This window comes from Chondrus crispus, genomic scaffold (genome assembly GCF_000350225.1).
Source record: "Chondrus crispus Stackhouse genomic scaffold, scaffold_195, whole genome shotgun sequence".
In the NCBI taxonomy this organism is placed as follows: Eukaryota; Rhodophyta; class Florideophyceae; order Gigartinales; family Gigartinaceae; genus Chondrus; species Chondrus crispus.
Window position 1 is genome coordinate 135329 of NW_005179068.1, and position 11712 is coordinate 147040.

Genomic DNA, 11712 nt, shown 5'->3' on the forward strand with positions numbered 1-11712 from the left:
TCAGATTGTAAAGACTAGCATTCTTGTTGGGAAACCGTGGATGTTAGGCCGGCTTAAGTATTGCGCGGTGCTGATTCTGTGTGAACGAAGCCAGTAGAAGCATAATCGTCACTGCACATCATCAGAAATGCCATCAAACACTGTCGCCGAATAAAGCCGCGCGCTCCAGTAATTCTCTGTCTCTAGTTCCGCCTTACAGAAACATCGTGAACTTGATCGAAATGTATGAAATGTAGATGGAACTTATTCATATTGACTTCCGAAGGCTACGGTACTCGCATTCGCGTGCTTGGTAGGAAGTGAAGGCAATAATTTTGCAATGCGCTCGGCTGAAGTCTAAAAGAAAGATAATGGAAGCATCAGTATTTAGTAAATACTATTTACTGACGTTTATTCTTATCAAAGGCTACCGGAGAGATTTCTTTTATTGATTCACGCTTCGTGTAAACGGCACATATATTTAAACTTTCCAGTACTTGTGCGGGCGATCGTGTTCTAGAGAACTACGCTGCAACAGTTGAAGAGACCAGGATGGCTGGTACCCCTCCTGTTCTTCTTATGGGAGACTTAAGAGACTGATACAGCGCAGAAGGGCATGTCATTCAGCGTCCCGAGATCTCATGTGATGTATGTGTATCCCCCAAACAGATCTAGAGGTATTTTGCGTAAAACCTGCGGTATGAAGGTGGGGTCTCATGAGAACAGCAAATGTGACACAGTTGGAAGAGGATCTCGTAAGAACGTATTGATAAAAGGAGGGTGGCCCCTTATTGCGTCTAGCCGAGGCAATTGAATTTGTTTTTGTTGCCTATAGGAATGGAAACCGCGTTGCTTTCCCACTCATGACGTGCTTGGCATGCAGAATCCTGTGCTCTCCTTCACTTGTCTTGCCCGTTTTCCCCTTATATTCGCCCTTGAGTGAGAAGGAATGTGTCAGAGTGTCCCAAGAAGCTGAGAGTTTCTAGAATTGGTCTACCCCACTCTATTAATGCTGATAGAAGCATAGGACACCACGTGAGAGTTCGGGGAGACAGAGGCGCTTATATTTCAGAATACACGTCCGCGAATCACTTTGACTGAACGTCAATATTGACAAGGACATAAACGCCAGCAAAACTCTGCAAATTGTTCGTGAAATGAGCATATATGAAAGGTGATTTCCACTTTACTACAGACCGAAGCATTCAGTGCCAAACATTTAGGACAACGAAAATGAGAACAGCCTATGACATTTGCTCACTAGTCCAGCATTTCCAAAAGAAGACGGGTTGAACCATTCATCACTACACACAAAACTAGAAATGACAGACTACCGGCGATTACAAAAACACTTTGAATCAGTTGTTGCAAGGAATTGTAACTCGAACGTGTCGATAACCTTTTGCGGCTTGACAGGCTTTCATTGGTTCAAGTGCATGCGGAGTAACTATTCATCCCCGGACGATGTGCGGCCATGCTTGCGGGATGGACCCCGCGGAGGTCCTATTCCGTTCGGTCCATGAGCTCAGCGCCACCAACAAAATTGCTGATAGCAAAATTGCTGATGGCCCCAAAGTGCACGGCTAAGCGTCGAAGTCGATTCCAATTGCAGACAGTATGAAACGAGAAGGAATCTGTGACTCTCCAATCAAGCAACTGGCAGAAATCTTGCGTTCCCTGCTTGACACCAAACAATAATCAAGACGCTGCACACCTTCCCAGCTGGACAGAAGAATTATAATGGCTCGCTGCGCGTCAGCGTAACTGCGCAGAATAAATCTTCTGGAAGATTATCCTGTAAGATTATCCTGTTAGTGGAGATTATCACCGTTGACGCAAACCAATACAAAGACGTCAGAGACTGGTTACTTTTTCTCGCATGTGAACACCACACATATCTTCATAATCAGTCAGTCAACAATCACTAGAGACATTTGTGCGTAAAGAGCGAGCGGTGTATCTAACCCTAATAATGTTCCCTGTTTGAAGAATAGTCTCCCTGTTAGAAGCAGACTATCAGTCGCGTGAGCCTGTCGTCTTCATATTCATGAGCGTCTGCAAAGCGAAGGCAGGGATGTTGATCAAAAGAAAAGAATTGAATGATGCTTCACTCGCATTACCAACACATTCTTCCAACAGCTATATAGTTCTATGGCGGAGGACATCGCTTGTGTCCGTTGGCAGCGTATCGTCGCCCTCCACAACGACGACACTACCTCTTCATTTGCATGTCTCATGAGGACTGATACTAGCAAATCAATTTGTTCAGCGGTCCTGAAGAAGTTCCGTAAGTTATCGGCATATATACACACTCTGTGCCAGTGTCATTCCAGGGAGACGTTCGCTCCGCTTAGCAATGGAGAGCGCGGTGCCACTCGCACCGCCATTTGGCCGTACCACGAGTTTGCGCGTACCTGCCTCCGCCCGAACATCAATGCAGAGTGCCCGAGCGGTTGTCATGACCTGGTACTCGGCACACAGCAACATCAGCATTGCAGGAACATATCTGTCGGTCAACAACATGATGCTTCGTACATCCAAAGCTTCTGGAATCTAGCGTGGCACTTGGACGCTCGAGTCTCAGGCGGCAACGGTTTTCTTATCTGCTGATCACGACCGCAGCTATGAGGCCTCGGCTCCCAAACATAAGTCCAATGGTACCAGAAGCTACGCGGCAAGCCCGTCAGCATTTCCGGCATGTCCCGTTTGTCCCGGTGCTGGGGGTTGCTCTTCGGGATGTACTGGGTGTTCATTCTCCGGGACGCCTTGACAATTGGGTAGGTGGTTCGCCTCCCCATTCTGACCTGGGGCGTTCGGAATGTGGGCGTCAAGCTGGTGCTCGTGGGGCACGTCGTCTTCTTCTTCGCACTCGTCGTTGGGGTCGTCGATGGGCGGGATGCCACAGTGGGGACAGACGGAGCAGCAGACGAGAAAGCCGTCGTCTAGGTTCTTGCGGTACATGCAGATTCCGTCACACGGGGTGCGATGCTCGTAGTCCTTGCGCGGATACCCGCACGCGATGGGGCGATGCTCGGCTTGCGGGCGCGCGCACTCGCGACATAGGCCGGCGTCCGAAAAAATGTGCGGACCCTGCAGACGAGGCATGGTGCGGGACTGGGGGTGGAGACCGGGAGCGCGATGGAAGGGAGAGATCAGATGTGTTGGAGGGAGGGAGGGAGAGTGGAGAGGGGGATGGGTCGGCGGGTGAGGAGGACCATTGAGATTGCATCATTGGGAGAATATTTTCAACGGGAAATTATTGAGATCGGCGACAGCACGGCATGGAGGTGTGCCGTTGGTGAGTGCAAGAGACGGCCTGCCGAATGGGTGATGGTCTTCTCTCGAGCAAATCTTCCACCGATGTTGTTTCACACTACGTAACTTTTAACTCCGTTGCCACCTTTGTTTGTTTTTGGTAGGCCTTGCTTCAGTTACTTTGCTTCACCTCCGATATTTGTCCGCTTCAAACCAATTGACTTGGAACCGCCTCCCCGCCCGAATAAAACAATCTTGCTAGCTGGAAACATATCTGCGATTCGGAAACACCAAACATGTGCCAAATGAATTAAAACACCAAATCCCGCTGGTACTCTGTACTGCCGAAAAGGGCCGGTTCTATGTGAAGAGTATTTTTCTCAACAAGGATTATTTTCTGGATGCTGTTCATAACCTCCAACAGCATCCATGTCCTGTTTGTCGATTTGTGATGAATACATGCAGTGTTACCCGGGTGGGCAATCGGATTCTACGACGTGGGCGGCGATTCTGGCGAAACGGGTCGCAAATGGTGGTACTGTATTGCGATGATGGCAGTGACTGTGGCTTTTCAAATAGACGATATAACAACCCGGATACTGATCTTCCACGAGACTCGGGACTATAAACATATTGCCTTTCGTCTGCCTTTGTTGACACAAATCGCCGAAACTCTTCGTCCTCGTAAATTACATTCCTTCACCTCTAAGGGTGTGTCTTAACTTGCCCGGGTTTGCTTTGCTTGTCCGAGTTTGCCGGTCATTTATTAATTTTTTTAATGTAAGTACACGCCTTTCCCTTACGTTAGTAGTGGACAGGTGTCCTTTCCATTACGTTAGTAATTGTTGAACAGGCTTGCCCGACACGCCATCCTCAAGAACGTGACCGGCCCTCAGTTCTCGTTGCTCCCACTGTACGAAAGCATGCCGCTGAGGTAAACTCAGTGCGGACAATGGGTACAGTCATTCATCCCTGGACTCCAGGGAAACGCTCTGGGGCTTGGAGCATTCACCACGTCTACAGTTCCCTGCAATGTTGCCTCCTCGTCTTCGAAAAGCTGAAGGAAAATGTCAACGACGAAAAGTCCGCTTCACTTGCAATAAAAGGGGCAGAGATACTCCTAAAAATCATGATAGCGTTAACAAGATTGTTATGAATGCAAGTGCTCCCAGGCCACAAGTACCAAGAGAAAAGAGTCACACGGGCAGAAAAGAAATGATTCAGCTCGGGACGCCGGCAATTTATCTGACATTTGGCGATTTATTGCGCGCAGGAAGAAGAAAAAATTGAGGAGGATCGGCTACAGCGAACAGCGAACAAAACAAAGAGAACTGCAGAAAGAACAGTAAACAGAAGCGAAAAAGCTGAGGGCACAAAAAAGTCTGGGAAGCATGAAAAGTGGCAAGGCCTCAAAGCCTGTCAACTCAACCAAGAAGCGGGCACAATCAACTGCGGTTCCAAAGGCGCACAAAGGCCCCTCCCCAACGTGCGTCAATTCCTCATCATTCCCCATCAACGTTGCCGCGTACGCGTTACTTGGTCTTTCTGGTGCCGGTCAAATTACCAAATACAGGGGGGGGGGGGGGGGGTCGCGATATAGTGCCATATTTGTTAGTGCCAGCTCCGATATAGTTCTACCCTTCTGCGGGTGGCACGAATTTTGAGCCAAAAACGAAGGGTCTCCAGGGAGGCAGTTAGATGGACATGTGTACTGCCCGAGAGCCGCTGCCGCCGCGGAAAGATATTATGCAGTTGCCAACTCGAATAGAGACTATGGCGGAAAAAGGCAGGGTCGATGATGCAATTGGACATCTGCAAAAGTGTAGGCTGGCATTTATGGCTGCGAAAAAGGAGGAAGTCAATGCAACGGCTCGGCAGCTACTACTAACAGAAATGCTTGATTAGACTTGAGTCTGTAGTGAAGATACAAAGCATGAGTGATGGCGTCCTGCGAGCGGTCTTTCTGAGCAGTGATGCAAGGAAGTGGTTGCAAAAAAGCCGTAAATCTCATTATCTAACAGTGCCTGGTTCGATATAGTGCCGTTTTCGGCCCACTGACACAGTGTAGCACTACATCGCGACCCCCCCTGTAGACCTTTTTCTAAACATCTGTGTGTTGCCGCACCAATAAAAGAAAATTCGAGGAATCTCTGATCCAGTACGGCTAGAGATTCTGTATCTCCTCCCGGTTGATTAGCAAACGCAGAGCATCCATCACTACCTGTCTGACCTCATTTGGGCAAGGGGAAGTAGTTTTTCAAGTTAATTTAAAAAGATGTTACCAAATTATACTTTCGTGGAAGGGTAATCCTCATGGGGTGGCTTTACTCGTCGTCGCCGTCGCTCCTATTAAATACTGTTGTAGACAGACTGTGATATGGACAGTCTGTCCTTGCGGTCCGTCATTTTCCACACTCGCTTTTATTCCGAAGATCTCCTGCAGTGAGCGTACCATTGAAAACCCCTTCACAAGTATCATTGTTCTAACGATCCATTTGACCGCCGCCCCTGCTCAGTGCCGGTCATCTGGCTCCCTTCAATGACGGATCTCGCTATGCCATTAGTATTACTGTACTAACGCCACTCTGTTTTGACCCCGCCGATTCCAGTCTCTGTGCTTTGATAACCTGGCACGTCAGGGTTGCTTCCCGGCATGACCTCTGCAATTAGGCATGCCGGCGGCTAGGCGCACCCTTCTCACACCCTACGCTGTCTGATCATTCTGCAAAATGCAGCGCATGTTACTGTCTCATGTCCAGTGCGTTCCTTAATTTCTTCAATCCTTATCAAAACCGTAACAGTTTGTTCTCTGCGTTGGTAGAATATTTACCGAAGTAAATATATGTCTGACTTCAACGTCGAGTCAGATCTTGAAAAGCCGACCCTTCCGAGAGCGCGTGCCGTGTACGACGGGAACTGTCGGGAGGAGTTGGTCTCTCCGGTTTGTCCACAAACGGGGGGCGTACAGCAGGAAGGTAGACTATCCAAGGGCAGCGGATGCAACAAGTCACCGTTGCCCGGGGACAGGGCTGCCGAGTTGGATAGGCTGACTCCGTGCGCGAAGTTCTAAGATTCAAACGCGAACTATAACGCCGAGTGGTTCAACAGTCTCCTCGCTGCTCGGTTGTCAATGCTTGACGCCCTCTCGAGCCTTCGACTATGCCGGACTAGTTGCACTAGGCTTTTGGTTGAATTAAAGCACTGTGTTGTTCTGTTCTTTTTGTTCGTTATTGGTTTCTTTTGATATCTATCCGCAAACGTATCTACTTATATCGCTAATGCAGAGCTACATTCGTAATGCTCCAGCTAGGTGCCTCTCGATAAAGCAAAAACGATGGCCGCTGGCAGGATATTGTATTTGGCGCATATGCCATGTATGCGATATCAACCCTGAATTTCAGATTCCCATTTCGAGAATCGCAAGCCTGATTTATCATATCCATTTCCTTCGTTGGTTCCATGCGTGCAGATTAACAATCCTGCATGGACACGACTTTGATCGTATGCCGTGAGGCGTAGATCGGGCAGTCAGGTTGCTCCGTCGTGGACTTTACTATCGATCAGACGCAACACAGGTGTACCCCCCCACTAGCATGTCGTCGTGGAATTCTCCTAATCTTCGGCTACCCGTACCAACGTGGAATACCGGCTCGCCTGGCGCGTCGGCCACTACCTCCCCGACGAGGCTTGCGGAGAACTCCTCGCCCCACTTTTCGTCAAGGTATTTCTTCCTTGTGTAAAGATTAACTCCCCGCTCATTGGATCCACCTACTGCACCTTGACCCATGTAACAGCCCGTCCCGCTTCTCCATAACTGAAGTTGACAGGGCCCGACCTCCTCAACGCACGCATTGATTTCTTCAGCGGATACGCCCCAGAACATAGCTCCCCATCTTTTCATAGACCTGGAATCTACGAGGATCACTTTGTAAGTCAAGTGAGCTCTGGTCGTCTTAGGGAACATGATGGCCATCACAGAGATACCTAAAAAGAAAGTGAACCCAACAACTTCGACCGTGTCCATAACATTATTCCAAGTAAATTGAAGCACTCGTTCGCCGAATGAGCCCACGAACTTGCCTGAAATTCCGAAAGCTATAAGATTGACAGCATATATTAATGCTGAGATGTACACATTGGTAACCGGAGAGGCTGCGTAGGCATCTCCGTCATAAATCCAGCTCTTGGATAGGGTACGCGTGATGAATTCCCTAGCGTCCAAAGCCCCGAACCTCCGCCTCTCGGGTGCTTGCCATGCCACTATAGTACGACATCTGCTATTCTCTTCATCTTCACTCGCAGAGTAGCATGTTTCTGTGAAGATCTTAACCAGCCTGGCTATCCCGCCATCAAATTTGCTCTTTCTTCGTAAGTCAGCGTGACCCGCAGCAACTCTGTAAAACGACCACCCCAGCCCAAAGACGGTAGTTATTCTCAAGGACCTGATGTACGCTCTGTTAACTCGCCCTTCTAGCACATCGATGACTAAGCAGCACCAGGCCAGGCTGACGATGGGAATGCCCCATCTGAAGTAGTCGAACATGATCGCCTCTATGGGGTTTAAGACAAAATATAATACAAACCCCGGTACTGCCGACCCGAAATATATGTAATCTGCTAGGCCATACGTGCAGGTTATAGTCAGCCAACCCAAATAAACCCGCGCTACAGCCCAGTCCAATATAGCGTCTTCTATCGTTCGTTTCCAGTTGCTCCTCTGGAATCTCCTCACTACGAGTAATGTTGCCTGCAGAAGCGCCCATTCACCGACGGCCTGGAAGGGTAATGTCCATGATCTAATGAAAATCGTCCAGCCCAACCTGAAACTAACAGCCACGTACAATACCGTCAGAGTCGCGTAAGTCACCTCCATTAATCTTCTTCTTTCTGTTCTCGTGATAAGCATCTTGGCCCGGTTAAGACCCTTATTGCTCGCCATTGCCGGCTCTGGGCCGCAGGCATCGCTCCCCTTCTCAGATAGAAGTCTGTCCTGGCTTTCCATATTAGCCAAGACCGCTGAATAATTGTCTCTCATGTTCATCTTGAACTGGAGCTTTCATCTCATGTTTGCTCGCTTATTCACAGCTTTGAACCCGTGCCCTAAGGTTATCTTCCAAGGTGTACGGGGAAAAGGGGGTCGTGTGGTCGGGTTTTCATGCATCTCTCAATTTTAAGTGCAGAATTGCAATCCGATTTTAATTGCAAATTAGGAATGAGTGCTGGAACTTCCCACACGCCCTGGGGCGGCGATGAAAAGAGGAGGCTCCACGGGTTGAGGAGGGAGAGAAGCAAGGGGAAGGGAGCAAGAGGCAAAAAGTAAATCAACAGCAACACCCCCGAACATGAGCTAACACAGACCACAACATGGGGCTCCCCCGCTAGCCGCTACCACTTGGAGGGAAGCCAATCACCACCCAACATCATCGCGCAACCTGCGTATGGGCTTTCGCCAACGTCTGGTCGCGAGAGCGGTCTCTTGCTCGGAACGCCATTGTAGAGTAGTACCGTAGCACATTGTTGTCGGTGAAATGGGGGAGGCGGTTCTGGGGAGCGTGCCGTTCGTGGTGAGGGTTTTTTTCGAGTGTCGTCCCCCCTTCCCCGCAGCGCCCGTCACCCTCTCTCTTTTATTTCTACGAAATTCCTTCCAGAAGCGTCCACGCATCCGGCCCGGATTCCGCCGGGCCGTCCGCGTGCGCCTCTCTAAAATTCAAATAAAATCTCGGACTACAGAATAAAATCTCCCTCTACAGTAAAATGCAAATATTTCCCTAAAAATATCTCACATGACCCCCTCCTCAGGGCAGCCCACGGGGCTGCCGCTGCACGTAAATATACTGGCCCCGCTTCCTCGCGTGACCGCTCTGGCCCCCCCGGCCACCGTCTTTCCACCTTGCCACTGAACTGCACTCTCCCTGCCTCCTCGCGCCTCTCTCGCCGTCGAACTTCTAACAGTCAATTTCAAGCCGCGCTTCATCTGCGTCTCCCGAATTCCGGTTGCCCAACGTCAGCTTCGCGTCAGCCTCGGGCCGCGTGGTCTCTGCGTCGCCCGGGACTGTGGTCGCTGACGTCAATCGTCGTCTGGGACTCAGGCCGCGTGCTCTGCGCGTCGCCTGAAGCTCCGTTTCCAGTCGTTCCCGTTTCGGGACTTCTCGGAAACGCACAGCGTCTCGAGCCGCGCACGGGAGCTCTGTAGTCCTTCGGGCGGTACTCCCTGTGCGCACTATGGCTCGAACCAAGCAGACGGCGAGGGCTTCCACCGGCGGGAAGGTACCACGCCGCGCTATCGCCACTAGGGCCGCCCGCCGTTCAGCGGGCGTGTGGCGAGAGAACGGCCGGGACGTCACCGAAAGAGCGTCTCATGGCGTGAATTGCCCCTTCATCGACTTCGAAGACCCAAGTAATTCCGAACATCTCCCTGACCTTTGGGAGCACGCGGGACGTTCCGACGTCTCTGCGCTTCGGTACCAAGTAGGAGGTGGTTCTTTCCGAATCAAATATAAGGAAGTGGGCAACCCGGCGTCTGTCGTAGCGGCCGTATCTGCCGCCGGGGCCCGGCTTCTCTTCGGGGCCCATGTGTTGGCCTTCGTATCGGCCCGCCTCGCTCGCAAGGCATGGTTCACCTGCGACCGCTGCTACCGGCTGGGGCTCACCGAGAGCCACAGCGACGGGACGGAGTACACCTGCTGCGACGACCCAGAGTGGGTCGTCGAATTTGTCTGGTGCTCTGATGGCGGTAACGGCGAGTTCAAGGGTTGCCACTACGCCGTCGGAGAGGGGAGTCCAGAGAAGTACATGATACTTCTCTACACGATGACCTTCGATCGCGTGCCCTCTGCGAACGGCACCCCCCGCCGGGGCCTCAACTCTTCCTTCGGTAAGGAGTGCTCAACGCGTATGGACGCTATTCTGGCTATCGACAATTGGTGTAGCCAGAATAGAGGGAAGAGGAAGCGAGTGAACTTTGCTATGTCACGCGACGTCTCCCCACTCGCTTCCCGGTACCTTTGCACGTCCCGGACCGTAGCGTTCCAAGACAATACCGTCTTGTGCATCCGGTCTGCGGTCTGCAACGCTATGTTCCTTGTCGTTGGTCGCGGTGCTGCTGACCGCCTATGGGTGGCGGAAGCGGCCCGAGTCGCCGCGTTCGAGCGTCAGATGAACTATTCCCCGAGCGTGCACCACTTTACGCACATTCAGAGGGTAATCCGAGCAGATCACCACGGAACAGTTTCTCTTGATCATGTGGCCCCACCGCCGGGGGCTTTCATCCAAGGGAGATCCAGCTCCAGACTCCCTCTGTGGCGCAGCTCTGCTGTTAGCTGGTTATTTCGTCTGCCGCGGGAGCAAGCGGGTGTCTACGTTCTTCGCATCACCGACGTTAACCATCTCCAACACGCCGTCTGCATAGACGCACGGACGGAACCGGCGCTGATCTACGATTGCGCAGAACGTTTCGCCATGCAGCTCAAGGACACTTCTCTTCGCTTGTGCTGTCCCACCGCCGATCCGACAAAGTTCCAGTACTTCGATGATGTGCGTCTCTTGCGCCGAACAACCCGGCAGCATAGAGACGCCAATCAGAGTCCCGGCCGGGAGAGGAAATCCAAAAAGGTTCGCCGAGGAAATCGTGGCCCCAAATCCTCCCATGGCAAGGTAATTGCCGTGCGTAGGGGTTCTTCAAGCAGCAAACACTGATAGTTCATGCATAAGAAACGAAATCAATCTCAATCGCCTTCAATCTAGTACATGCGAAATATTAAAATGCATCACACCTACATAAGATGTGCGGGTTTCTGAATAAAAGGGATTAAACGTCTTGCATGTATATCCCGTCGACTGTAGCGCAATCCCGGCGACACGAGTGTGTACCGCGGGTGCTTGGCTCGTACTACCCGGCATGGGCCGTAGTACTTCGACTCCCCTAGGGGCCACTTCTGTAACCCTCCTAGGGCTGTTCCTCGGGCGACCAGAACTTGATCGTGTACGTCGAACTGGCGTGGCGACACAACCGTCATTCTCTTGCTCCTCTTTTCCAACTGTTTAGCCGCCCTCGTCGATCGGAGCGCGAGCGTCGCTAACAGTTCCAAGTTGCGCGCCTCAACGCCGCCCCACCAGATTTGGTTCAGTTCGGTCTGGGGTTGCGCGGGCGGCTTTACTCCATACATCAGCTCAAACGGGGAGAACCCGTCCGACAGCCGGCGTCGGCGGTATCCGTACAGGATCAGCTTCAGCGCTGATTCCCACTTGTGGCTAGCGGCGCCCTGTCCCAACAGAGTCTTCCGAATTGAACGCTTGATGGGCCCGACCATACGCTCCGCTTTTCCGTTGGACATAGGAGCATAGGCGAGGACCGGTTTCCATGAAATTCCCTGTTGTACCATGAAGTTCTTCAACGCTGTCGCGCTGAAACATGTTGCGTTATCTGAGACTATGGTCCGAGGGGGACCAAACGAATGGATGATCTCCTCCTCCACGAAC

The 11712-nt window shown here is 51.4% G+C and overlaps 5 protein-coding genes; 3 read left to right on the forward strand and 2 right to left on the reverse strand.

Moving 5' to 3' along the window:
* The first annotated feature begins 2633 nt into the window (after positions 1-2633).
* On the forward strand, positions 2634-3200 carry CHC_T00003561001 (hypothetical protein). The gene has a single exon (XM_005714836.1). It carries the CDS (start codon positions 2634-2636, stop codon positions 3198-3200), a length of 567 nt encoding a protein of 188 aa, XP_005714893.1.
* Positions 3201-3410: 210 nt separating this feature from the next.
* Positions 3411-3506, reverse strand: CHC_T00003562001 (hypothetical protein). Its single transcript, XM_005714837.1, has one exon. It carries the CDS (start codon positions 3504-3506, stop codon positions 3411-3413), a length of 96 nt encoding a protein of 31 aa, XP_005714894.1.
* A 1501-nt stretch (positions 3507-5007) lies between these two features.
* On the forward strand, positions 5008-5252 carry CHC_T00003563001 (hypothetical protein). XM_005714838.1 is given in 2 exon segments: positions 5008-5139; positions 5140-5252. 1 exon segment carries the CDS (start codon positions 5008-5010, stop codon positions 5137-5139), a length of 132 nt encoding a protein of 43 aa, XP_005714895.1. The 3' UTR covers positions 5140-5252.
* A 1535-nt stretch (positions 5253-6787) lies between these two features.
* Positions 6788-8236, reverse strand: CHC_T00003564001 (hypothetical protein). Its single transcript, XM_005714839.1, has one exon. It carries the CDS (start codon positions 8234-8236, stop codon positions 6788-6790), a length of 1449 nt encoding a protein of 482 aa, XP_005714896.1.
* A 1220-nt stretch (positions 8237-9456) lies between these two features.
* On the forward strand, positions 9457-10929 carry CHC_T00003565001 (hypothetical protein). The gene has a single exon (XM_005714840.1). The coding sequence runs from the start codon at positions 9457-9459 to the stop codon at positions 10927-10929; it is 1473 nt and encodes a 490-aa protein (XP_005714897.1).
* Positions 10930-11712: the final 783 nt, after the last annotated feature.